This window comes from Vollenhovia emeryi, unplaced genomic scaffold (assembly GCF_000949405.1).
Source record: "Vollenhovia emeryi isolate VEMERY1.0 unplaced genomic scaffold, V.emery_V1.0 DF939147.1, whole genome shotgun sequence".
In the NCBI taxonomy this organism is placed as follows: domain Eukaryota; kingdom Metazoa; phylum Arthropoda; class Insecta; order Hymenoptera; family Formicidae; genus Vollenhovia; species Vollenhovia emeryi.
In genome coordinates this window covers 280,737-308,261 of record NW_011967219.1, presented here as the reverse complement: position 1 = coordinate 308,261, position 27,525 = coordinate 280,737, and the positions used below count along the sequence as shown (strand labels likewise).

At 46.1% G+C, this 27,525-nt stretch overlaps 2 protein-coding genes across 7 annotated transcripts in view; one reads left to right on the top strand and one right to left on the bottom strand.

Annotated features, from left to right (window-relative positions):
• The window catches only part of LOC105566013 (unconventional myosin-XV), a 105,903-nt gene extending 88,011 nt beyond the window's left edge, over positions 1-17,892 (top strand). For all 5 annotated transcript variants that reach the window (XM_012019684.1, XM_012019683.1, XM_012019682.1 and 2 more), the window contains 8 exons: positions 364-606; positions 12,701-13,071; positions 13,710-14,013; positions 14,589-15,169; positions 15,739-15,871; positions 15,947-16,151; positions 16,813-16,949; positions 17,033-17,892. In XM_012019684.1, coding sequence (XP_011875074.1) covers positions 364-606; positions 12,701-13,071; positions 13,710-14,013; positions 14,589-15,169; positions 15,739-15,871; positions 15,947-16,151; positions 16,813-16,949; positions 17,033-17,266 — 2,208 coding nt within the window. In that variant the 3' untranslated portion in view covers positions 17,267-17,892. The remainder of the gene's footprint in view (positions 1-363; positions 607-12,700; positions 13,072-13,709; positions 14,014-14,588; positions 15,170-15,738; positions 15,872-15,946; positions 16,152-16,812; positions 16,950-17,032) is intronic.
• A 735-nt stretch (positions 17,893-18,627) lies between these two features.
• Positions 18,628-26,379, bottom strand: LOC105566011. 2 transcript variants are annotated; one of them, XM_012019676.1, is made up of 7 exons: positions 26,139-26,379; positions 25,203-25,487; positions 23,692-23,818; positions 23,501-23,598; positions 20,430-20,649; positions 19,815-20,304; positions 18,628-19,310 (listed from the first exon to the last, which is right to left on the bottom strand). In XM_012019676.1, exons 2-7 carry the CDS (start codon positions 25,239-25,241, stop codon positions 19,007-19,009), a joined length of 1,278 nt encoding a protein of 425 aa, XP_011875066.1. In that variant the 5' UTR covers positions 25,242-25,487; positions 26,139-26,379; the 3' UTR covers positions 18,628-19,006. The 2 variants fall into 2 exon arrangements, with proteins under 2 accessions (XP_011875066.1, XP_011875068.1); XM_012019678.1 differs by having other exon boundaries at positions 26,231-26,379.
• Positions 26,380-27,525: the final 1,146 nt, after the last annotated feature.

The following is a 27,525-nucleotide window of genomic DNA, read 5'->3' as shown; positions in this document are numbered from 1 at the left end:
ACGAGCAAAACTCAGGCGAATCTCGTACAAGTTTGCATCCATAAGACAAACAAAATTTGCACGCAAAATTATACGTTAATACATGAGCTAAACACTTGCGTGCAAACGCACAGACTAAACTTGCGACTATCTTGCGAGCAAAACTCGGACAAATCTCGTACAAGTTTGCATCCGTAAGACGAGCAAGAATTGCGCGCGAAAATTGTTATTTGAGATTAATAAGACACTAATGTACATTGAAATTGCTTGTAATTTAATGTAATCTGATTCTATTCTATCTAATATCTTAAACAGGGAAAATACTGATCGAGAAACGGTCTGGAGAAATCATTATCAGTAATCTTAATCTGTCTCCCGCCGCAGATCGGCCCTCAACACCCGGAGACGCAACACGTGGCGGTGTCGCATCACGGACTTCGGCTGATCAAGCGCACCCTGAACGGCGATCTGATCATTCTGGAGACCCTGCCGCTGGAGGACATCGTCTCCGTGAATTCGTCCAGGTCGGGCGTGTGCGTGCTGCAGATCGCGTCAGGCGTGCGGCTGCCTCTGCACACGAATCGCGCCCCGCAGCTGGCGGAGATGATCGGCAGATACATCAGGCTGGTGAGTAAGGACCTCGTCTCTCCCGCAGAATTCGGGCGAACGTCGCGCGCTCGTCCACGACCAATTAGCGACGGTCGGCCGCGGAAACGATAACGGCAGTTGCCGCGTCAAGTGCCACGCAACCTGCGGTAACGAGGCAATCGCGGGCAACGCCTTAGTGTAAATTGCGTTTCCAGTGAGCGGTCATATATGCTGGCCAATGCCTCCTCCTCCGTCTCTCTTCATTCTTCCCCGCTTTATCTCTCCCCCTTTTCGCCATCGGAGAACGTCGGCACCAGCGATCCATCACCGACGGCCGCGCGCTCGATACTTCCATTCTCTTACGCTTCTTCATTTCTCGACCGAAGTTGCGCGATGTCGACATTCCGCGAGAATGCCGCCGTCGGGAATTCCCCGGCTCCTCTCGCCCCGGTATTCTTTCCGCCGTAACTATTGCCAAAAGGAAAAGAGAGAAAAAAAAGCGGAGATTCTGATCCTTCGAATGTCTTGATCTTTCTGATGGTATCAAAGATAATGGCAGACAATCGCTCTTAAAGGCTTAAAAGTCTCTTCTCTATCTTAAATGCCGTATGATGCCCGTGTCTGTCCTCGGTGAATCATTAAGACCGCGGAACGCAGAATGAGAGAAGGAGAGAGGAGAGGAGGAAGGAGAGAGACTCGTCTTTACGTCTTGTGCAAACGGAGAGATCGGATTTCTTATAACACGCGCTACGCCTGTTCATCAGATACACCTGCATGCATCGTCGCCGCACGCGATTCAAGAAGCGACCGTTCAGCGTGACGGGCGTTCTCCACCGAATACCGATGGCCGAATGCAGAGGAGGCTCTCGCGTTAAAATCTCTCGACACGTATCTTCCGATATACATTTTGGCGCGCGTTAAAGATTTCACTCTTAAATCACGGGCGTTCGTTCTTCCTTCGGGGAAAGAGAAAGCCGAGAGAGCACAGGGCAAGCGGTGGTGGAGACAAATTTTCGATGCGCTTTAATCTGATATGTCCGTCGGTGATTTGTTAGTGCGCACCGTACAATTACATTTCAGCATTAAAAGCCGGGAATGCAATACGCGCGTCCGTAAATGGTAGCCTAGAAAGCACGGTTCGTGCCGCAACTCCCTCACGCCGAGCTTCCGACGCCGTCTTACTTTCACGAGGTTGACAATCGAGCAATTTCCCCCCTCGATTATGCTCGATTGAAGTTTCCCGTCGATCGGGATAATTGTCGAATAAACGAAACCTTTACTCAGGCATGCGCGCAATTTAAGGTTCCATTACGGATTGCGTAACGGTAAAAGAAGAGGCGCGCGTAATCGCGAGTGCGTGCGCGGCGTCTCGCGCAGCGCGCTGGAAGATGCACGAGCGTTTCTTCGCGGCGGAGACGCGCGGAATGATGTCGAACGATCGGAACGGAGGAATGCCGCGGGGCCGTTCGTAAAAATACGCGATTCAGTATTCATGAAAACGTCGCGAGGCGTGGAGACCGTCAGCCGGCAGTCGTAGAAAGCCGGTTTAATTAGTCGCATAGCGGCTCCATTGTCCAATGCGTTTCTTGACGAGAGTTTTTGCATTACAAAGGAATGATAATTTCATTGTCCTTTGATGTTTCTCTTTTATTACAAATTTTAATTGGTGAGCAGTTTTCACGTAAAATGAAGAGTACTCGACATTGAAGTCATATATACGCTGAAAAACAAAGTTTCGCTACCGTGGCTAATCACGGTTTGCTCAAAATATTTTGCTGCCGTAACTTTAAAACGCTGTCGCGCCTAATACAATAGGCACGCTAGCAAAATATTTGGCTATCGCGACTAAATATTAGCTGTCCATATTTTACAACTGAAGTTTTAGTTACGGCAGTTACATTTGTCTTTCCTCTACATTGATAAAAAAATTACTTTACTCAAGAAAATTATTCATTAGGTGGCTCCTAATAGCTTATTAACTTAAATTAAAACATACATTGCTTTAATTTGAGTATTTATTAAATATTAAAGAATAGATTATTTTAAATTTAAAAAATTTTATTTTAATTCTATAAAATATTTACTAAGGTGTAATTTTCGCGAAGAAAATTAGATTTCTTATTTAACAAAAACAATTATTTCATTTAATAAATAGTATTCTACATCTCATGAAATCTTTATTTGAATATAGAAAATGTAATGATTTAAATTAATTTACTAAATATAATACATGGATTTACTTTGAAATTTGATATTTTTATTTAAATAGAATAAATATTTACTTCAGTACAAAAATAATTTTAAGTAAATCTATTTACTTAAAATTGTTTAACAAAATTTTTTGTCAGTGTACATATGTTCTCATTTCGTGTCTCGGAATGCGACAGAAATAGTATTGAGCAATGCAGGAAATTAATAATTGACAATCAATTTTTTTCGTAGTACCTAAATTTCTTTAATTAAAATTTGCCAGCCGTGTCGATTATTAATTTCCTATATTGGTTAATTACTCACTGGCGACAATATATCTTCAGTCTTGTTAAAAACAGTATTATCCCGCGGAGTTGAAGCGCTCGATGTTCTCTTGATCGTAGCGCGAGCCACTCGAATTTTCTGCATCTTTCTTCGCGTGGAGACTAGAGTTTCGATAAGAAAAAAAAAAGGAGAACGCAGGTACTTGGATTTCTTTCAAGCGATTCCGAGTTCAAGCAACTCGTATTTACCGGAGGCGGCAGCTTGCTCTCCTCACGCCAACACGGACACCGGAAGTGGTTTGAATTGCTAATGCGAAACGGTGCTCATTATTTCTTTCTGCCACGTTAGCCCAAATCTCCTTCGCGCCCTTCGCTCCCCCGTCACTTTGACCCTTAAGTAAAAGTACAGAAACTTTGAGGTGTTCAAAATTGAATCTTTATTTGCATAATGTGTGCCTCCTTTCGAAGAGGAGATTTCCCGTTAGAAAAGTCTCGACCGCAGCTATGAAAAACATGTTTCGTAACACATTTTTCCGCTCTTATGAATGCCGTTCCGCGAGGTAAACGTTTCTATTCCGTATTAAACATATAATTGGCACGTAGTTGTATAATTGAGACCTGTCGGATGAAGCGTGTTAGCTTATACGTGATCCTCGGCGGAGTTATTTTCGGATAATGATTTTTCAAGATAAAGTAATTTATCATGTATATTTAGCAATGCAATTCCGGGAGAGTTGCCCGTATATTTGCTCCGTGGTTCGAACACTCTTCAACTTTTTTTAATCGGAAGGCCGCTAAAATCTTTGTACGTGAGAGGATTTTGCGGGGGATAAAAGTGCTCATGCAAAGTGGAGAAGCTTTGCGGATAAAGGTTCGATATAATCGCGCCGTCTTCGACCGAGGCCGGCTCGTCCAATCAAATATCCCGAAGCCAACGAACACCTTTCATTAAAGGTAATAGGCGTCGTGTTGCAAGCGCGCAAAGTGGAGGACAACAATTTCAATTTCACTGCCTCGCGCGCATTCCGTGCGTTCACCACGTGACATCTTGGCGGCTAGAATTGCGGAACGAAACAGCAAGTAAATAGAAAACGTAAGAGCGGAAAGTGTTTTCCCCCGCGTTCGCCGTCGCACGACCGGTCTCTCCAATTCCGGACGAGGGAGGGAAAAAAAAGTAGACGAATCTCGCGGCGCAATGCGGATCGCGGAAAATATTTCGTTCTTCGGCGAGAAAAATGTCGCTCTGAAAGAACGCGGAATGAGAAAGTGCCATTTTCTCCGGCGACAGATATCGAGTTTCTCGGCGCGATAAACGAGAGTGTCCGAAAACTGGAGCTCTCTTCAACGATCTCCTGAGAATAAAAAGAACGCGATCATTTTCGAACGGAAAGTATTATCCGGACGAGACTTGGGGTCGGTTGCTCTTGATAAATTAACTACTAGTTAAATCATGCGTTTTTCTTTTAAATCAGACGAAGACAGACACATACGCGGGGAGAATTTTCTCTTAAAATTTATCTTGAAAATCGTGTAGGACAATATGGCATAGAGTTTTTTTGAAATTTTACCATACATTTCACTAGTGATTGTACTTACAAGGGAACGGTCGGAGATGTCCCTCACCGATTTCGATGCGCTTTGGATATGTTGTAGAGCATAAAAAATATTAAACCCGTATTTTTTTAGCGGTTTTTCTTGGCGTTTAGGGGGTAAAACAGTCCCTCGAAAATAACGGAATTTTTCCATTTTTTAAAATATCTTCGAAACTATAAGATTTACGAAAAAATGTTTCATAAAAACTTTATATCCGAAGTGCATTGAAGTCGGTGAGGGACATTTCGGACCGTTCCCTTGTTAGTATATATTTTACTAGTAGAATGTATGGTAAAATTTGAAGAAACTCTCATAAAATTCTTCAAAATGCCACGATCACATGATTTTCAGGGTATATTTTAAGAGAACATTCTCTCCGTGTAATTTAACTATTAATTAGCTTAATAAGAGGTTGGAAAACCGGCCTTTAAAGAAACGCGTGTGGTACGAATCTATGATTTAGCTGCAAAATCAAATACATTTAAGAGTCACTTGCGCTTATACAAAATAATCTCAACGCCAAAATATCCGAGGGAATCGGTAGGACTGAATGCAGCGAGGTTACCCGAGGACTAAGGGTGGCTGGGTTTTAAGGGCCCCATGGATAATCGGTCGTTTCCGTCAGCGGCAGGTGCATCGACCGTGCATGGCCGTGTGAACTTGGAAAGCCGGGGCAACGAAAACTCCGGTTTTGCTTTTTAATAGACGAGGACGCGCGAGGGAAAAACCGTATCGCGCGCGGCGGGCGTGGGACTTGAGGATTTTGCTGACGGATCCCATTGAGCCGCAAATCACAATAATCCGGTATAATGAGCTATCGCTTCCGACTCTTTCCTCCCTCTTCCGGTTCCGATTTCTATTTCATTGCCGTGCTCGCGGCGCGCATTGTCGCCGCGTGGAATCGCAGCAGTGGAGACAAAGGATTTCCTCCCGCACGCGGAGGTCTTTTACCAGCGCAGAACAGACTCGTTCCTCGGGAGAAATGGATCTCGAGCGCGACACGCCGGTGGTTTTGGAATTAAAGGACTACCCGCGAGAATGTTGAACCGTAGAGGCGCTTGAAATGTTAATTTAATATCGAGAGTTAATTATAAAACTCTGCGTTGAATATTAATCAGGGCCCTATACCCCCGTTTGAGAAAGGCGGATAATAACAGGTGCGAAACTGGGACGGCCCCGTGTATATCCGCGAGTGTTTTCACTTTATCGGTATTTCTTTTTTTAATTTCGCTCGTCGCCGATGGGAGGCAAAAGGACCGGCGTATTTTAGATAAATACTTTCTTTTCTGCCGCGCGCCATTTATCTGCGACCTCGGGTCCCGTCGGCCCTGTCGTTTAAACACGCGGGACAGGTCCCGGCGAAGCGCTCCCCGGCGTATCTCGTTCGACAATCGGGAACGTGCTCGATCGGGCAAGATCGAGCGCGTATAAAGAGCGCCTCTCCGGTAAGAGCCGCAGCGTGGTTTTCCATGCTTAGCGTGTATGCGCGCGACGCATACCACGGCGCAACGTGGTGGGGCCCCGACCCAGATATCCGTCTCCCGAAGGGGCATCGGCTAACAGAATACAGCCGGCAGGGGACGGCCGGTACCTTGGAATCGGAAGCCTCGCGGCAGCGGCTCTTCAGTTCATCGACTGCCGTCGTGCCGTGCAGGTGCAGCGCGCGGTGCCGCGACGTACACGCACGGCCAGAAGCCGCTCGTGCCGGAGCCTCGAGGGATCCCGCCTGGATTCGAATCCGATCTCGCTACGCGAAGCGAGACGGCGGGAAATTATAGTGGCTTTCTCGCTCAGGCCGCCGAGGCTAATTTTCCGGGGAGGAACGTCCGCTGGCTCGAAGGGAAACATGCGTCTTCCTGTTCACGGTGCGCAACTTCGAAGAGCCTGACGAACACTTCTGGGACGACGCTACGTCCTCCCTCGATCCGTCGGGGCCGAGAATTTCAAAGAAACCCGGGGAAGCGAGAGGATATCGAAAGGAGCGTGCCTCTCGGTCGCGATGCATGACTTTACAAGACGGACAAGCATTAAGAACTCGTCTATATTAGCTCTCATGCGGCGGAGAACGACTTGATGATCGCGCCGTCCGCTGAGAGACTTTCGACTTTGCCTCGCGCAGCTGTAATTCGCACAGCTCTCGACAAGGTTAACATAATGATAATGACTGCCGATCGTTAATGCACGGCTCTGCGCTTCGAATGTATAGTTAATCAGCGGCGATTATTCTCCCGCGGATGCGACTGCGCCTTTCACGCTCCGCGTAAAAACAGCGGCGCAAGAGCGGCGGTGAGTAATGATAAGCGGAACGCGACGGCGAGCGCACGATCGCTAACGATCTCGCGCGAGTAAGGTCGGAAGGGCCCGGCACTTGCGTAAGTGAGATCACGCTCGACCTCGCCCGTTGTTTCTTCCTGCCCATCCAACGGTCCTTCGTCGGCAAAGGTCCGTTACTTGGTCGCGGGGAACGTCGCCTCTTCGAGTGCTCCGGAATTTGCGGCGATCGACATTTCGCGCATATTAAGTGAAACTTGGCGTCCGAGGACGAGGATTCGAGCGCGCGATCGACGGGACGATTTCAAGAAAGCATTGAAAGCTTTCTCGCCCGCCGTGGCAGGGGAGAGTCTCGGCTGGCGCGAGGTAATTATAATTAAAAGTGCGCATTGTTCGGCCGGGTCCCACGAGAGTCTTCTTCCGGGCGTTTTCTCACGATGTTCCGCGGACGGTCCTTCATCCGTGATCTACATCCTTCGGAAGATCCGAGTGAAATTACGATTGTTCGGTGTTAGAGAGGCCTCGTGTGCGGAATTCGCTGGTCGAAGCGGCGCATCGACCGGCACGCGTGCGAGTATCGTGGCTGCCAGGCATTTCTTCCAAGCGTCAAACACATGCCTTCCGCCAAGGGCCTGTCCCCGGGCTCTATCATGGAGAGAGAAGTGTCCGATACCGAGGGAGTGTTCTCCAGGAGGCTCCTCAGCAACTGGGCCGAGCTGCCGACGACGCTGAGACGTCGGCAGAGACACCGCCCGGATATCCTGAATCAGTTCACCGACTATTCCGAGTCCTCGGAGAATGAGTTTCACAAGTTTGAGCCCACGTCCTTCAGCAGCGTCCAGCGAATCGTGCGCCGTTCCGAATTCCTGCGCAAATTCGAGTTCGGCGAGCTTGCCCGGAAGGACGTCCCGGATCCTCGGAAGGACCCGCGGGAACGCAGGCCGACGCCCGAGAGCCCCTTCAGTCGTCTGGACGAAGGTTATTGGAGACACTACGAGGTCCCGGACTCAAAAATGGCTTATCGGAAGAAGGGTAACTTTATAGGCAGGCACGAAACGAGGAACCTCTCCGACGAGGAGCGCAAGACGAACTCTCCCGACAGCCTCTTGATGAAGTCCTCGGAGTCCGAATTGAGCAGCGACGATTACGGGCACACTGACGATTCTGGAGCGTTTCTGGAGCAGGCCTCGCATTCGGACCGGCAGCCGAAGGCGAAGAGGAGCAGCTTCATCAAGTTTTTCGCGAAGGACAGCGGCAGAGAGAAGAAGAAGCTGGACTCCGAGCACCTGGACGTAAACAAGAACATCAGACAAGGCTCGGAACCCTTGAAGAAGGAGACCTTTGGCCAGCAGAAGTTCGAGTACGAAAATATCCCCCGGATAGACATGTCCAAGTTGGACCAGAAGACCTTCCTGCATCCAATCGCGCGCGCGAACGATCGTCAGCCGACCATCGAGCAGCTCAGGATCGAGGAAGGTTGCGAGCTGAGGAATTCCAAGAATATGGCAGCCTTGAAGAATGCTCGGGAGAAGAAGCCGGTTCAGCAGAAGCCGAAGGATGAGGAGGCAAGGACGAACGATAATTTGATTCAGGAGGTCTACGACGGCGAGCAGATTATCGTGCGGACTAACGGTGAACGCAAACTAGCGAAGATGGAGACCATCACCGAGGAAAATGCGGACGGGAGCAAGCTGAGCGTCCGGGAAATACTAAAGAGATTCGAGGAGCTGAGAACGCAGACCGATACAGCGGCAGCGTGCAACGACAGCGAGGCGCAGAGCGAGGACAAGACGAGCGACAAGACGCTCAATACCATACAGGAGACCTTGAAGAAATTAGACGAGAAAGTCAAGAGCTATCAGGTCGCTTATTCCGTTCTCGTAACGTTTATTATTAGCCAGGAATTTGAGCGTCAAGGCTCCCCGTACACGGGATATAATAAATTAAATCAAACGGACTGTTAAATGATATCAAATGGAGCGCGAATGTTTCGTGTTAATAGACCCAGGTGCGTGCAGCGTGGTACAAGTAAAAAAGAACTTAGATTAATCAGGTGATGCAGCGGTACTTCCTTTTTATCAACAGGCGACTCGCATAATTTTCTAATAAACATCTCAAGGATGTCGCCAACTTTTTTTATTATTTGGCTGTTAAGAGAAGAGGCTATTAATTTTAATCGTCGATTAAAAAGTATAAATACCTCTCAAGAGAGACGATTCAAGGCCACTTCCTAAGTCGATGCACATACGACTGAGGAGTTGCTAGAAGTACATAATTATTTCACAACGAGTGGACAGAACTGAATTAATTAAAGATGAAACTCGTTATTGTTATTAACACGTAATGCGAAAAGAATACATACGAATATTAATATTATAAAATGTATGGCTAAAAGATATACGTGGTGTGATCAGAAAGTATCGAAAGAAAGTACTGGTTTATAACTCGACTAGTTTAGGCGATAGGAATTCGTCCCTGCGCGTCAATTTTACCTGTTTCTGCTCTTCGTAACACAAAGGCCGGCCTTCAGCACCCTTCGAGCGCCCCCCAAACAAACACGTGCAACCGGACCTACGTCGCACTTTCTTTAGCGCGTAAAATATCGGGAGAGAAACTCAGCTAGAGAAACTAAGGATACTATTGCATTTGTCGCGCGAAACATTTTTTAAGCGTGCTGATTAGCTGCAAGCTAGTGCATTTCTAGACACTCGACAGCTTTTCTATCCCGCGGCCAATCAACGCGCTTGAAAAATTTGTCGTACGACGATGCAACGGCAGCGTGAGAGTTCTATTACATTTGTCGTACAACAAATTTTTTAAGCGTGTTGATTAGCTGCAAGCTGGAAAATTATTAGACACCCGAGAAGTTTTCTATCCCGCGGCCAATCAACGCGCTTGAAAAGTTTGTCGTACGACTATGTAATGGCAGCGTAAGGGTTCTATTATATTTATCGTACAACAAATTTTTTAAGCGAGTTAATTAGCTGCAAGCTAGAAAATTTGTAGACACTCGAGAAGTTTTCTATCCTGCAGCCAATCAACTTGAAAAATTTGTCGTACGACAAACGTAATACTATCCTAAAACTTGGAAAAACTGCCACGGGGACTTTTGACACGTTGAACATTGTTTCCGATGAAGAATCTATGAATCCCGCACGTGAGAAATGACTCGTCGATCGATGTCAAAACGATGTCGAATCGACGTCGTTTCGATCCACGAATCATTTCTCACTGGAGTGTGGTTTAAAGATTCAAAGAACATTGAACCTCCGTTGAAAGACCCGTGGTCTGATTCTTTGGCCCGTGTATTCCGAATCCCCTTTTATCGACAAAAGTGGCTTGTAGCCAATCAGAAGGCTTATCAGTCACCTTTAAGGACACTTTTATTGATAAAAGAGGGTTCAGAATACAGGCCTTTCTCTTCTATTCTGCGCGCTGAGGGAATTGCGAAGGTGCACGTGTTCGTTCGTGGGATGCCGGCTACCAATTGAAAGTCGCAAATTCGAAATTCTAGGTAAGATCTATCGCGCGGAGACGCATCTCCACCGTCGAAATTAGTCGAGTTATACAATCAGTTTGGATCGCGCCACGTACATATTTTCGAAATAATACCCGTCTGACTATATGGCGCTTTTGAAAAACGACTGGGTGCGATATTTTCTGACATTAATAACCGTAACTGTACCTCGGAAGAATTCCAGATAAATTCACCGATGGAAATGAGCGCCCATATCGCGCACTTTCGAAGATACATATCCCCGAGGCGAGTGTCCGAATTTTCGAGTTTCTAAAACATTTTTGCAAGTATAAAAGCATAAATGTGTACGCGTATTCTTTTCGCGCTAATTTATGTGCCAATAAAAATGCCGAGTTTCTTCTGCGCGGTGGCGCGTTCAATTCATTTCGTCCTGTCCACTCGTCAGTAGAAAATAGCAGCTATTTATTTTCAACAACTTCCCGATTGCCGTCCTGCGCGCGGTCCGTTTTCGCAACGTTTGTCACTCGCACCTCTTCTGCCGGCCTAAGCCGCGCACGCCGCCGTACTTCGCACCTCTTTACGTCACAGTTATGCCACGATAATAACGGCAGCCGCCGCAGAAATCGTTAGACCGTTGCGCTTATTATCTGTCGCAATATGGCTTACTTGGACGCGCAAGCGACCGCATCAACGTCTTACGTCGCGTCTCGGTGCATTAAACGATTATGTGGGTCAGGGTCGACGTCTGCTTATCCCGCTCGCGTATGTTCTGCGCCCGTCTCGATTCCGAGGTATCGATATACCCGGTGTCACCACGCGGCGGGGCACCGCTCCCCGCATAGTCAATCGAAATCGCGATTCATTCCGTCGACGACAGATTCTGTCGCAACTTTGTTCGGAGGAGGTGCAGAATGAGATCGAACGACTGTCAAATTGGCTTTCAGGCTTTCGCGGCTGTTGTCTTCTTTAGTCTTCATGGCTTCCGGAACGACTGTCAAATTGTTTGTCCGCCTATTCCGAGCCATTGCGGTGAGCGGCATAAAGAATTAGTACACTCTGAGTTCTGCTCGGGAGCTTTTATCAAGCTGCTGGCTCGACTGTCCGGTTTTACGCCTGGTTCCACCAGATTTCTCTCGCAAAAGTCGACTGGTATCGATTTTTCCACCTTTTCTTCTACGTCGCGTTGACACGAGCAGCTTTACCCGTTAGTTACCACGTTGGTGGACCATTTCCATGATATCCGTGATATCCGCCAGCGAGCATGATCGCTCTTTTCTATCCGCGAGAAAAAAAAAGAGAGAGAGAGACGGGAGGGAGAAACCTCGTGTAACACGCGAGACGTCGGGTTTCTACCAGATATCGAAGGCGCCCGTCATCAACTTGTACACTTGAGGATATTAAGAAATGCAGGATGCAATCACCTACTTTCCGTCGCGTATCTTCGTAATCAACGAAAGCGGAGAGGAGCTAAAAAGAGCGACCCGGTGCCCGGTCGCCTCTTTCGCCGAGAGGCGTCGGACATCCGCTCGACGGCGAGAAGTGTCTCCGAGAAATCGCGCGTAACGCGGAAGTCGCCGTTAATTTACGCGCCCCTCCTTTCTCGTCTCTTCGCGCGACAAGGCCTGAAAAGGAAGAAACGCCTACACCTGATCGGTCGTGTCGCGCCGCATTCCTGTGGCAGGTCGCCGGTGCACGACGGGAGAAACCCGTTTACTTGCGTGCTAACAAAGATCGATCGCCTTTCGTATATCGCGCGATAACATCGGCGAAAAGAAGGAAACGCGAGCGGCGCGGAAACGAAGGAATAGAGAAGCGCGAAAAATGAATTCGCTTGAACGAGATCGCTTCTTGCGATTACCCGATCTACCTCGAGGGACGCAAGAAGCTTGGATCGCATCCCTGTAGACGCTTAGAAAGACGATTCGAATATTTATCACGGAAACGATAAGAAGATAGATACGAAAAGCGTCAAACGCCGGCAATAAACACGTACGATAGCTTCCGGTCCGAGGATACGAAAAAGCGATGAAATAAAACAATTATCTTTATTTTTCCACGTGATCATTCTTTATTCCGACGCGTCTTTTAAAATATAAATATAAATTTTTTACACCATTAGAAAATATTCGGAACCGTTGTCTTAAAACTTGGTTTAACATTGCGGAGATCGCTTCTTCGACGGCGATAAACTTTTTTCGCGCTGAAATCGAACTTCAGCTTTTTTAAATTATTAGTAAATCAACTGTCTTTTTATTAGTAAATTATTAGTAAATCAATCGTCAACGATCGATGTACGAATTGCTCGTTTGATCTGCAGATCGACCAGAAGCCGCACCAGAGGGTCAATCATCACGAGAATCACGTGTCCCAAATTACGAAGACGATTCAGTCGCAGGCAAATCACGCGAATCACATTCAGTCCCACAATCATTCGAATCACGTAATCTCCGAGCACGAGAACCACGTACCGATCGGTCGCGTGCCCAACCACGTGTCGGCCGTTAATCAGGCGAATCATCAGAAAAACCTGCAAAACCAGCAGCTGAGTCCGAGTCACGAGTGGCGGCAGCCGGACGACAATGTGCGACTCCAGGAGGACGGTATCTACGAGAGCGGGCCGGTGGTCAACGACGGCAAGCATTCCCTCTTGCAGTACGCCATGCTGAACTTCCGCCAGAGCACAGAAAAGTGAGTCAATATTTCCGACACAACTTGAACAACGCGTTTCTAGAGTGACCCCAGGTCGAAAATACCTTGACTCACTCGCCTTTCAGAAAATCGATTTTGTTTAAAGGATATTAAATACATATATTTGTCATAATTCGAACTGCTGAACAGAAAAGTGAGTCAATATTTCCGACACAACTTGAGCAACGCGGTTGCAAAGTGATCCCAGGTCGAAAACACCTTGATCGGCTCGCTTTTAGAAAATCCATTTTGTTTAAAGAATGTTAAATATATCACAGTTCCAACTGCTGAGCAATTTTAAATTTTTGTCACTTGTCAATTAAGAGAGAAACGATCTGTTTAATTGATCGAGAGATCGCGAGACGAGGCGTCTAATCAAAATATATTTGTTCCTTTCTAAATTCTGGCCCTAAGTGCAGGACGCGCGAACTCGTCAATCGTATGGAAATTAATGCGAAGCAACTATTAACGTTGTTACGCAAGCGAGTCGTGTTGAGAAAGCATAACGCCGGCCCACGATATCGTTTCGACCGTGCACATTGCACACCGCGGGTGTCTCCTTTTCCCGTGTCGCTTCTGGTTCCGTACTTGCGGCGACCGCGGGCGAGCGTGCGGAGTAACGAACGCGTCGTGCGCAGATTCGAGATGTTGAAGACCGCGGACGGGTCGATCAGCGGGTCCCTCAAGGTGATCGAGTCGTTGAAGAGCAAGAAGAAGAACAAGAAGGGCAAGGGCCAGCAGGACGGCACCGAGTGGACCTGGAAGGAACAGGTGGACCTCGTCAAGTACTCCACCATCCCCATCGAGCAGAGTCTGCTCAGACTGGATCCGGACCTGAGCGTTTTAGCTGTGGAGTGCTTCCTGTGCCTGATGAGGTACATGGGGGACCAACCGTTGCCGCCTGAGACCAGCGAAGTCAAGTGCGTCTACACCGTCCTCATGGTAAGATTGCGGCTTCGTACAAAATTCAAATTGACAAACTGGAGGTAGGGCCAATGTAAGCCAAATTTTATCACGAAGATAAAAAGAAGTAAAGACAGGAGACAACCGCAACGGAATGACTACGTTGCAAATAAGAAAATCACATTATTCCTCATTTACTTTGGACTAAGGAAGACCCGAGTATAAGGTGAAAATTATTTTCAATCGAGGACCATTAGAAGTACATAAGCAATACAATTGGATGGGATTAAAGGCACATAAAAACGGAGCATCCGTGGCTTATATTGGCCTTAGGATTAGAATCACTTTCGATTTGATCGTCTCCACGTAGAAACGTGAATACGAAACGAAAACTATTGCGCATTTTCCTGAGCGTTGAGTCACTTTCGCACACTGCCCGTATCTTCGTGGATTTACCTTTGAAATCCCTGGTAAGAAACGGAAATTGTTCATTATATGTTATTATCTGTCATTATCCCTTTGTCTTCTCGCGCTAATTTTAGCGAACGCTATTCTTTCCGACGCGCCGAAGGACGCGATTTTCTAACAAACCGTGTCTTCGCGCGTGTCCGCAGCACTGTCACAAGTACGAGCCGCTGCGCGACGAGGTTTACTGCCAGCTGATGAAGCAGACCACCAACAACAAGAGCCCGAATCCGGAGAGCTGCCAGCGCGGCTGGCGGATCTTCAGCATCATCGCCGCCTATTTCACGTGCAGCGAGGGCCTCAGACCCTACCTGACCAAGTACCTCGAGACGGCGGCGTACGACAAGCGTCGCGCCTACCACGGCACCGCGATGGTGTGCCTGCAGAACCTGCGGAAGACCGTGAAATACGGCGGGCGCAAGAACGTGCCCAGCGTGGAGGAGATCATGGCGATCAGCGCGGGCAGGAACGCGAAGAGGCAGATCTACCGGCTGCCCGGCGGCACCGAGCGGGTCATTAACACGAAATGCACGACCGTCGTGCAGGACGTTATTGAGGAGATGTGCAACGTCATCTCCGTGAGAAGCCCGCACGAGATGGATGAGTTCTCGCTGTACTGCATCGTCGACGGCGACGCGTTCACCATGCCGCTAGCCAGGGACGAGTACGTCCTTGACGTGACTACGGAGCTCCAAAAAAACCACCAGGTGTTCTACTTAATATTTTGCAGGTACGCTGGACTTTGTACGCTCCCCTGTTACGCAACTTCGGGGAATATCAGCTTTCCGGCTCGGCAATTCTAATTTCTATTTTAAATTTAATGGTGGTTCTATAATTACATTAAGTATGTATAGTAATTCTACACCTGCTGTTTACAATTAGTTACAAGTGCATAATAATTCTATAACTTCTATTTAAACATTTAATGTGCGCGCGAACTGATTAGTTCTTTCCCGCACACATTAAAGTTTAAATAGAAATTATCGAATTTCTTTCGCAGACGAATCTTTTATTTATACAGAAATATTTCTGCAAACTGACGGGATTGTTACTGTAAAAGATAAAGCCTAATATTGTTCACGACAATATGGAGTATAAGAGGCGAATAATATTAGAAATAGATTGTTTCCATGGGTTTCATGGTAATAAAAATTATTCCCTTTATTATATCGTAATATTGGAATAAATAATCCGAAAAAGGCGAGAAAATTCGGGCGAATTCATTTTAATATGAAAATACAAAAACCTTTGACGGCGTTCTTATGCGAAAGTAATGTTTTCCAAAAAAAATCCTTCTAGATCTGTCTGGTACTATCCTTTGCGGCTGGACGCAGCGTTGTACATAGAAGTCGTATTTAACCAAATCGCTCCCGATTACCTGGAGGGACTTTTGCTAGTCCTGCCCGGAGAACATTTACCTCAGGAAATAATTGTAAGTAGCCAACGTCTGCCTGAGAGCTCGGCCGGTTAAGATAAACGACCAATTAACGACATGCACGTTTCGCAGTATGACATGGCGCAAATAGCAGCGCTATTGCACAGAGCGGCTGACATGACGCACGAGCCCGCGACGAAGGAGATTAAATATCTGTTGCCAAAACCAGCGCTGAGCTTGAGGGAACCCAGGCCGCAACAGTGGTCGAACATGGTCCAGCAAGCCTGGAATAACGTTCAGCACTCTGCGGCGGCTGTTTGCAAGGCGCAGGTGCTCGGTAAGTCGACACGAAACTTCGAATCCAGATTACGTTTCGCGGCCTGGGAAACTTATCCTATTGAATCGTTTTCTCCTCATTCATTTTACAAATAACAACCAATGACAACACTTAACGCAATAACTTCAGTATCTTCTTGACCATATCTGGTGTTTTTAATAATACAGAAAATTTATTGCGAAAAATTTCACCTCAGCCAGGGTTTGAACCTGGACTTCCCTACACTCTAGGTGAGCGTCTCGCCAATTCGACCACTGAGGCATGTGGTAATATTTATCGCAATAACAGTGTAAAGATGTTATCTTCGCGTCTATTTTTCGACTTTAAACTGTGCTCCGATTCGGGTTGTCGGCAATAAATTTTCTATATTACTAAAAACGCCAGATATGATCAAGAAAATACTGAAGTTGTTAATGACTGCTGGCGACTTGAAGAATATTCTTAATATTTAACGTAATATTACATTTAAAAAATTGTTTTTTATGTACCACATATATGAGCGATAAAAGGAGGTGTCTCGCCCCCAAAAATTCGCTTCAACATCTGTAATATATAAGCGCAAACTCAAACAGTAGCAATTTAATGAATTGTTGTTTGGCACAAGTACAATATTACCGTTGGCAAATGGATTAAATCACGCATGCGTTTCCTTCTCCTTCAGAAATATTGTCCAAGTGGCCACTTTTCGGCTCGAGCTTCTTCGCGGTGAAGAGGGTGCCGGAGGGCAAGGAAAAGGGCGCCGATCACATTCTCGCTCTCAATCGACACGGAGTGCACTTCATAGATCTGATCACGCACGTAAGTAGCCCCTGCGCCTCGTCTTCCTCCGCGTAACGGCGTCCTTTCCTCCGCGTGTGATTTAACCGGCCGGCGTGTTTCAGGAGACACTGTACCATTACCCCTACTCCGAGGTGATCTCCACCAGGAAGGTCAAGTCCGAAGAGGGCACGCTCTACCTCGACATGAAGTGCGGCAATCTGATGCAGCAGCGTATCACCAGGCTGCAGACGGAGCAGGCCCACGAGATCTCCCGCCTCATCAGACAGTACATCACCATGGAACAGAGGACATCCAACGCTCAAGGGGGAGCCGGCATCGGGCTCGGCATGAGATAAGCGTCCCCGTGACGCGGCGTTCTTCCTTCGCGACCGACATCCGATCCGGATTAGTCAATCTGCAGGGCGGTAACCAAAGCCCTCGATTAACGTACCGTAACGCAGCGATATGTCGCGAGTGTAGCCAGTATAAGTCACGGCATTGTTCGTAACGTGAGCTGCGTAAGGTACCGACCTTGAGCTGAAGCTACAGTGGGTACCAAGTAGGATAAGCCCGTCCCAACGTACCGGTCCGTGCCCTGACGGACGACGGCCCAGCTAATCCGTCATCGGGGATACTTGTAGGACTCGCTGGAAGGAAGGATCGTGAAGGAGAAGAACGAATGCTCAAGTATCTAAATCGTCCATCTCGCATGACTCGAAACGACGGACTTGTATAGCATTTATTTATACGTTTTAATGAGTTCATAAAGGAAATAAATGCGAATAGAAATTACGTACATCGCGGCGGTGTAATATTAACACACTGATATTAACACACGTCCCTGATGAGTGTTGAACAGGTGACTAACCATGCAGCGGTTATATGTTATCATCAGATTATTAATAATAATTGTACGTATATGCATATAGAAGTATGAGATGTGAACGAGAAGATATTAACTTTATATTGAAATTTTTACGTCTAAAAGATGTGTTATTCCTTCCCGAGTTTTATCTCGCAATCCCGACTGTCGCACAGGTCTGCAAAGTAAAACTTAAAAAGATAACGCACACGTCAGCTAACGGAAGATATTGAGAGGCGCTTGTCAAGCGAAATCATTGCAGTCCTGTGATCCAGCTAACTTTCTAGTTTATTTATAATTAATTGTTTAAGTATAAATGCGTTGTGGCACCTCGCGTGTGTGTCTGATGCACAATAATTAAGTCCAAGATCCATTTTTTGCTTAAGTGTCTTAAAATTCAAACTCGAGTCGAATCAAATGAGTCTCGTCTTAATTATATACGGATAACAATTTTTTTTTGAGAATGTAAAATCTTTTTGGACTTAATGAGTTTTATCCCTTGTGTTACGTTTCTATCATATACAAAAAATCTTATAAAACATCGAAGAGTACATAATACCAACGATTGCACCTTGCTTTAATCCTTTCATGCCTAGATTACTTGTAAAAATATTTAACAAATCAGCAGGGTCGGAAAGTAACTTGTTACTTGTAACAAAGTTACAGTTACAGTTAGTTTTTTTTCGGTAACTCTAGCTTGATTTCGTTACTTTCTCTTCAACTGAAACTTAACTCAATTACATTTTTTCGATAACTAGTAACTAATGTAATAGTTGCATTAATAGTTAGCTACTTTATATATTTTTTAAACCTCCACAGATCGCATTAGGTCTTGCATTTGCGCATAAACGCCTTTAGCGACACTTTACAATTCAAATGGAGATTTGATATTTTTATATTTTCATTGCAAGAAAGTAACTGTAAAGTATCGATTCGTCACTTTTCAGAAACGGTAACTTGTAACTGTAATTAGTTACATTTTTATCGAAAAATCCTGTAACTGTAACTGGATTTTAGAAAGTAACTTTCCCAACCTCGCAAATATCAGATTACAGAGATAGCAGGATATATAAATAGGTATTTATAAAATTAGTGAAGACGAAACCCTGAACGAGTTTTCATTATTCGTTTTACTAATTCGAGAAAGAACCAATTAATGTTCTTACTAAACTAAAATTGGCCGATAAATTTTTTAATTGGAGAAAGAACCGCGTGTGCACGAAAGGGTTAAACTTTAATGTTCCAAACTGTGTCGCGGCGTGCTCGACTTAACGTCCTGCGGCCAGTTACTTGCAGTGTGGCGAACGTATCCCGGATCGGTCGGCGAGTACGGCGCCCTTGCGGTTTGCGTGCCGGTGGTTCTCAGTTCGCCCAAATATTCCTCCAGCATCTCAAGGTCGCCCTTGGATCTTCTGGACCGATAGTCCTTGGGCGGAGGTGGCACGTTGAAGGACACGTCGCGGTGATGACCTTTCAGGATCCCGGCTGAGCCGCGCATCCTGATGGGCACGTTGTCGTACTGGCTGTTGTCCGAATATCTGCTCGGCGTTGAAACAAAATTATATTTAAGCGCCGGCACTCCATGCGTCACGCATCTTGAATCACACACCGTCGGGAAAGAGGAAGCGAACGATTCTGACGACTCACGTCCGCGCGAGTGAGTCTCCATTTCGGCGTATTTTAATTGAGTAAGACAATCTGAGTAAGATTTCCAGTTCCCAATTGTTTTGTAATACTGGACAAGTAGAAACGCGAGATACGCGGCAATTAACTCACACGATTTAACGTCTCGCGTAAATCGGTGAAGATAAAAGTAGAAAAGACTCAGGCATTTTAGAATCGATTTCTCACTTCGAAGATTAGAGATTCGCAGCCTCGACGAAACGCGCGATGTACTTTTTTTTATGTCAAATTATTTGTGCGAGAGGCAAGAATCGTTTTCGTGGTCCCAACAGCGCGATCCAAGATGGCTGACGCGGGCATTGGCGACGCTGAAATGAAATATCCGAACCGAGGACGAGACTCCGGACGCGAGAAATCACCTGTTGTGGTTATTGATCGCCTCCTCGACGTCTCGCTCGACCCTCATGATCTTCACGCTCGGATTGACGAGTCTCGCGAAGACCGGGTCTCCCTTTTCGTACTCCGTCGGGAACCGCGGCGTGTCGATCTCGTCGACCGGCCGCTGATAGATGTCCCGGCTCTTGTATATTATCCTGGACTCCTCGAGCCTGCGATCGGGATCGTACACGATCGTGCGCGGCACCTCGATCTCGCGGAACCGCTGCGAGTCGCGTGCAGCTCGGCCGTTCTCCAGATTCTCCCTCGGCTCCTGGTCGCCGCGAAGTTCGCGATCGTCCTGCGTGTCCTGCGGACGTCCACCGGACGATTCCTGCTGCGATCTCGCGGGACCGTCCGCCTTCTGGAAAGCGTCGTTCACGCGACCGTTCTCGTCCTCGGGCATCTTGACGACGGCTGACTTTGGCTTTTTCGTGTCCTCGGCGGTCACCACCGGCGTCACCTTGCGCTTCCCTGTTTGAGGACACGCCATTTTTTGAGGATAGGTGGATCATTGCGAAGTCTCATTCGCGAATACAAACAAAGTATTCGTTGTACAAAGTATTTTTTATAAAATTTGTTTTAACCAACACTCGTACCCAGATCTTTGTCGATGATTCGCGCCTCGTCCTGCCTGTCCTTCTTGCGGGGCGGACTCATCAGCAAATCCCCGATGAATACCAACGCTGTGAGCAGGCACAGCGCTCCCAAAACCGCGGCATTGTCAACCAGGTCCTCGGGGACGCTGTCGATGGACGCCAGCGACAAGGCGCCGACTATCCCGAAGAGAATCACACCCAGGCCGAGCAGGAAAAATTCCTGAGATTCAATCGGGCTTGTTAGATCGCCGTTACACCTGCGTGATCTTGTAGCACGGATGCGATCTATTTACGCGTGGCGCAGCCGATTGATTATGCATGACAACTTTTATTACAACGAGCGACCTTGCGGCAAAAGAAGAAAAAAAAAGGAGAAGCAAAGGAGGAAAATAATCGCCGCGCAAAGCATATAATGTACGCGTTACGGGCTCGGGGGTTCGATTCTCGAATTCATTCGAAAGAGAAACGTATGCGAAAATTCTAGGGGTCAATTCTGACTAAAAGTGGCTTCGTCTCTTTCTAAGGGGACGATTGGAAAGAAACAAAGCTACTCGCTTTTTGCTATAGTGTAAGATACAGAATTGACCCCCCGCTCTCACGGAAAAGTTGAAAGTCGACTGGTCAAAAACCATGCGAATAGCTAATCAGCTTGCAACTTTTCTGTAAGAGCAGGGAGTCAATTCTGTATCTTACACTATAGTGAAAATGCTAAAAGTGAGTAGCTTTGTCTCTCTCTAAACGTCCCCTCAGAAAGAGACAAAGCCGCTCACTTTTAGCATTTTCACTGTACTGTAAGATTATATACAGAATTGACCTCCAGAATTTTCCTACACTCTCTAAAAGTCAATCAGTGCATTATAACTGCGAATCAGTGAATATTCACTGTTTTCAGTGATAATCCACCGATTGACTTGCAGAGAGTACAGTGCGGTGCATTAATTCGCTTCGGCTCGTATTGTCAAAAGGTATCTATACACTGAGAGACCCATTTTTTGTTGAATGAAACAAAGTTTAGTTGACTCAACTAAATTTCTTGTTTGGATATGAGCAAACAAATCTTTCAGTTGATACAACAAAATTTAGTTGGAAAATTTGGTTACATCAACACGCAAATTTGGTTGAGTGAACATGTGCAGAATCCTTTTACAATATTCAACTAAACGATTCAATCAAATTATTTCGTTTCATTCGACAAAATGGGTCTCTCCGTGTATGTTTAAATAATGACGTAATTTTTGTCCATCCCCAATTATTACCCGAACCGAATTGATGCGCCGTACTGTACGCTTCTCCTTCGAGTGAACTCAAGAATCGAGCCGCGGGGATCGGCACGCGCGGTCGCTGCGGTTTTCGATAGATTTATTTATCGGAAGACAGGCGTGCAGGAAATCTACGCATTACGCCAGCCCGCTCAAGACCTGCTGGTCCCAGCCTCAGTCGTGAGTCATTAAATGAGTTACATTACGTGTCGCGTTACTGAACCAAGGCTGCGATTACGTGGACGCCGCAGCGGCGGGGCGAGCCTCGCGCTCGCGTTAGGAGCATATTCTTATCCTTGGCCCCGTCAATGGCACCTTCGGCGTCGCGCTACCGATTTTCTCACGCCGCCGCATACGCGCACGCGGTGTATTTTCACTTGCCAACCAACCTCGGAATAAATTAAGAGCGCCTGGGAAGGATCTCGGCGCGCCGTCGAAACGAGTCCTGCCCGCGCCATCGCGTCGCTCTCCTGCGTCACGCGTGGAAATTCTTCTCGCCGGGGTTATTCTCGCGCGGCGGAAGAGCGTTCTCGCTCTCGCTGACAGGATGACTCCGCGCGACTTATCGCGGTATATTATTAACGATAAAAATTCGTAGAAAAGCAAAAGTCTTATTTTATTGTATAAATATCTTCGGTTCTTCTTTCTTTAAAAAAAAAACTGCAAAAAAACCGTATGTATGTACAAACGTGAAGAGCTCGTCTCCAGGAGAGCTCGTGTCAACTTTCTTTTTTTTAGACGAAGGCGGAGTCCGGAGATATGTCGACGCCCCATCTACCAATTCAGAGAAGCAACTTTGTCCAAAATAGACTGATGCCTTTTTTGGAAGTGTGTATGTACAGTGACGGACAGAATCGTAGCGTAAAAAGAAAGGTGAACCATTGTGCATAATGGCGGAGGTCTAAAATCTTCGACCAGTCAGAGCTCGAGCTTTTAGGCAACGCGCTGTTCAATGTGATTCTTCAGTAAGCAGCCATATTGAATTTCGCATAAAAGCTTAAAACGTAATTGGCTGACTGCTCCCCACTACTCTTATCCTACTGCACATCTATCGGCATGGTCTCACCTTTCTTTTTACACCATGGACAGAATGGTTGCGACACTCTTTTAGGTTCCAAAATCTTCTTCTCCGAGGAATATTTTACTCGACGGCCATTCCGAAGCCATTTTGAGCGTTTTCGATCTATTTCCCGGGTAAAATTTTCCTCGGAGAAATGCGCGTTTCTAAACCCACTAAAAGGAATATGTCGAAACCATTCTGTCCATCACTGTACAGAGATAGATCGAATGATTGCGACATTTAAAAAAAATGCATTTAGAAACACGCATTCAGGTTTACGTTTCAAGATCTTCGTCGAGGAATATTTTACTCGATGGCCATTCCGAAGCCATTTTGAGCGTTTTCGCTTCCCTCAGAGAAAATGTTTTGGAACGTAAACCTGAATCTAAATGCGCGTTTCTAAACTCACTAAAAGGAAAGTGTCGCAACCATTCTGTCCATCACTATGCGCCAGGAATCACTGATGCCTTCCCACATGAATTCGTGCACATATCAACACATTTATACATTTTGCACATACATGAAAAGTGTATACATATGCATTCCACATGCGCCAGCGTACAAATAAGTATACGCCACGATTTCTCTTCCTTTTTTTTTACAGTTATACGCTCCCCTAATCTCGCTGTACAATCGACAGTCCGCCGACGTCGTTATGGTTCCATTGAGGGTGTTACGAAACGCCGCTGCGACGCATTCCATGCCGCGGAAAAGGAGGGCGAGGGAAGAAGAAAAAAGGCAAGAGCTATTACCGTCTTTCGGCCGTGGAGTTCCCCGGTGGCCGCGGCGATCAAAAGACCCGTCGTTACGATGACGTATCCGCCGCAGGTCGCCGTCGCGAGGGCGGCGCCTGAAACACACGGAAATGGAGAGATGAGTGTGTCGCGAGAGAGAACCCGGGGCATCCGGGTGTCTGCGGATCACGGTGCGCAAAGCGAGGTACCTATGCTGCCCCACGTCACGTTGTTCAGCAGCGACCACTCCCTGCTGCGATTCCTCAGGTAGTGGAACACCCTTCGGCTCTCATCGTCCGTCACTCTAAGCGCCACGACGCACGCGATGCACAGGAGCTGCAATCCGACGCACACAGATTTCCTCCTGATCCTTCGAATCTTAAACTCCGTGGACGGCGTTCGGGGAATCGCGAAGCCCCGATATCGTTTTGATAAAATACCTCGATGCTCGCGAGGCGACGCGCGCACGGAAGCTGCTTTGATGCACACGACCTTTCTAATTTTATAATTTTGTAGACGGTGTCGGAGAATCGCGAAGCCCGATATCATTTTTTTGATAAACTATTCAATGCTCGCGAGGCGACAACGGACAACACGGAAGCTGCTGATCCTCTACGTTCGAGGTACACGGCCTTTCCAATTAAAAAATTTTGCAAACGGTGTCGGAGAATCGCGCAGGCTTCGATAGCGTTTCCGATGAAGTGCTTTGCTATCAGTAATTTACTGATAAAAAAAGTTCGAGCTAACATGAAAACATATCTTACGCCAGTCCCGTCTCATTATTGTCACGGATCGTTACGCTAATCGATAATTGTTTCAGCATAATTATTGCTGCTGGTGCACATACAGTGATGGACAGAATGGTTGCGACACGGTTTTTTTTATGCGTTTAGGAACGTGCACTTAGAATCAGGGTTACGTTTCAAAATCTTCGTCGAGGAATATCGATGGCCGTTCCGAAATTTTGAGCGTTTTCGATCTAGTTTTCGAGTAAAATCTTCCTCAGAGAAAATGCTTTGGAACGTAAACCAGGGGGTCATTTCTGTACCTTACACTATAGTGAAGATACTGAAAGTGAATAGCTTTGTCTCTTTCTGACCGTCTCCTTAAAAAGAGACAAAGCCGCTCACTTCTAACGTTTTCACTATATTGTAAGATACAGAATTGACCCCCTGAATCTAAATGTGCGTTCTTAAATTCATCAAAAAATGTGTCGCAACCATTCTGTCCATCACTGTACACGATTGTTAACTCTAGACTTGGCTGACTTCAGACTTGGCTATCTTTCCACAGGCAGAATGAAAAATAAATAGAAGAATGAAAGTAGATGGAAAATAGAGGAAAGGCCCCAATTATAAGATTGGCTCCTAATAAGAGATATCGGGATTTCTGTGAAATCAATAGGCCTCGTCTGTTGATTCCACCATAAATTTGTTACCCTTGGAGCGAAATCTGTTTAGTAGAAAATTGGTAGATCGTGCAATCGTTGCAAAAAAAATTGAATTTGGGTGCTGAAAACTTGTTATCTCACAATAAAGGACTGTTCTCTACTGATGAGTTAATTTTTGAAATCTGTGTGCACTCGAGGGACTGTGCAACTTTGAAATCTGAACGCGCTAAAGTTCCGTTGATCTCGACGAACGTAAAATCACTAAGAATCAAACACGTCAATCGCGAAATTGATCTTCACGCGCTGAACTGAAGAACCGCGTCTACGTACCACTTCGACTATTCTGATGAACACCTTGCGGTTCCACATGATGCGACCACTGAAGAGGCGCTAACAGACGAACTAAAGGAACGGGGAACGAGCGGTCGTTTGCGAAAGTGTCGTCTCTTTTCGGCGAAGCATTACGTGACTTCTCAGGCTATTAACAAACCGTTCTCATTTTCTTATGAAACGCCACTATTCGCGTTGACAATCGGCTTCCGTCGTGAGGATACGTCCATTGGCAGTGGGGTTGAAAAATTTAGTCACTTCCTGGTCGAAGCGGGACCAAAGTTTCTGTGTGACAAGCGCGTAACGTATAAGGCAGTTTCCAAATTTTATTATGAAAAAATTTACAATATCTCAAAAGGGGTGATGTTATTTTTTTATATACACCTGCTACCGCTAATCTGCGAAATAACAATCGCAAAAGATGACAGAACGTTTGACGAAGAACAAAGTTTACTCAAATCACTTCAGGCACGAGATACAATTTTCCTCAGCATCGATTTAAAAAAAAATATGATTTCACATATGAAGCAAATAGCAATAGAACAAAGTATAAACTGTACTTTACGGAAAAAAATTAATTTCCTCGAAACGCCGCGGATTCAATAAAACGCGGATGTTGCGTTAAACGATATACGAACGCGTTTTTCTCTCAACTTTTCGAGATCATCCGTAATCAGTTCTGTATCTTACCACTATAGTGAAAATGCTAAAAGTGAATAGCTTAGTCTCTTTCTAGTCGTAATCTTAAAAAGAGACAAAGCCGCTCACTTTTAGCACTTTCACTATATTGTAAAATAGAAAATTGTCTCGCGAAAATTGTCGGGTGTTAAAAAGTTTTTATTTAAGAAAGTCTAAATTGTTAGTTTACGTCGCTTCGAACGTTCTATCGCTATCACTAGGCGCTCTAGTTGATAATGGAAACCAGTATATTATCACCTGCAGCAGGCACGACGGGTAACGCGGAAAACGGAGACTTCGCGTCGCGACGCGCTCGAGCGACGACTGAGGAGAAATACAGGCGCAGTTACCCAGGTTGGCGGCACCGTGTGTCATGTAATAAGGACTGCCTGCATGCGAACGACACAAGTAACAATGCTATTATCACACGATGCAATGGCGCAGGACGATGCGAACCTGCGGATATGTGTCACGGAGAGGCTCGTCGCGCGCGCACCTTCGCACCTTGAACCCGTTCGCAACGCTCGCCGAGTCTCCCTACTGTCTTCGGGCACTTTACACCTCGCGAGAAAAGACGAGAAAACGAGATTTGAATCTCGCGATGGCACTCGGCGATTTTCGTGGGATTTAAGAAAATGAGCAGCGCACGCGTTCGAACCGCGTAGGAATTTTCATTTTGCGCCCAAATATAAAGGAGACAATTTCGGACAAGCAGACGCGTATATAAATTCAAATACAACATAACTTAATTTAAACTATATAATATTTTAAACCACCGCAAGACACTTTACAATTCAAACGCAGACTCGATATTTTTATTTTCATTGCAAGAAAGTAACTGCAAAGTAAACGGCGAATCGTTACTTTTCAGAAAGCTTGTAATTGTAACTAGTTACAATTTTAGCGAAACAACCTGTAATTAGATACTTTTATAAAGTAACTTTGCCAACCCTAGTTATACATTTTTGTGCACTCGTCGCTCGGCGGAATTGCATTACGACGTCCCCGGCCAGTCGCGTTTGTCTATCACGCACACTCTCTACTATTTCTAATCTCTTTCTTAGGTTGGTATTCATAGTCCGTTCTTATATTTAAGATCGTCTTAAGTATACTCTTAATGTGGGAGCTTTCCAGCAAGCGGCACGAGTCGACACAAATGTCGTTCTGTCTTTATTATTCATTGAACGCGAAGAAAGACAGAATGACATTTGTGTCGACTTGTGTCGCTTGCTGGAAAGCTCCCTGTGTCTTCAACCAATCGCAGAGCCGTATTAGCGTCTTAAGACAACACTTGAGATGATTTTGAATTAAGAATCGACTATGAATACCGGCCTTAAATGCCCCGGTAGCATGTTCTCTAATATCTTGAAAATAAATGTACACACATTGTAATATGGTCTCTGTCTTACAGCGAGTTCGGTTGCCTGCGCTAGTGCGCACTCTTGAAATTTGACCATATAGAGTCAAAGTCCGCGTCACTGTTTGATAGTCTTCTTCGACCACTACAACTTTTGTCTACATTTTTCGCGATTTTGCTTCCTTTTCGAGAAATCGAGGTGCGAAGATTAAAATGGTATATCCTGTATATCAGAGACAGAGTGAGAGAAAGAGAGAGAGAGAGAGAGAGAGAGAGAGAGAGAGAGGA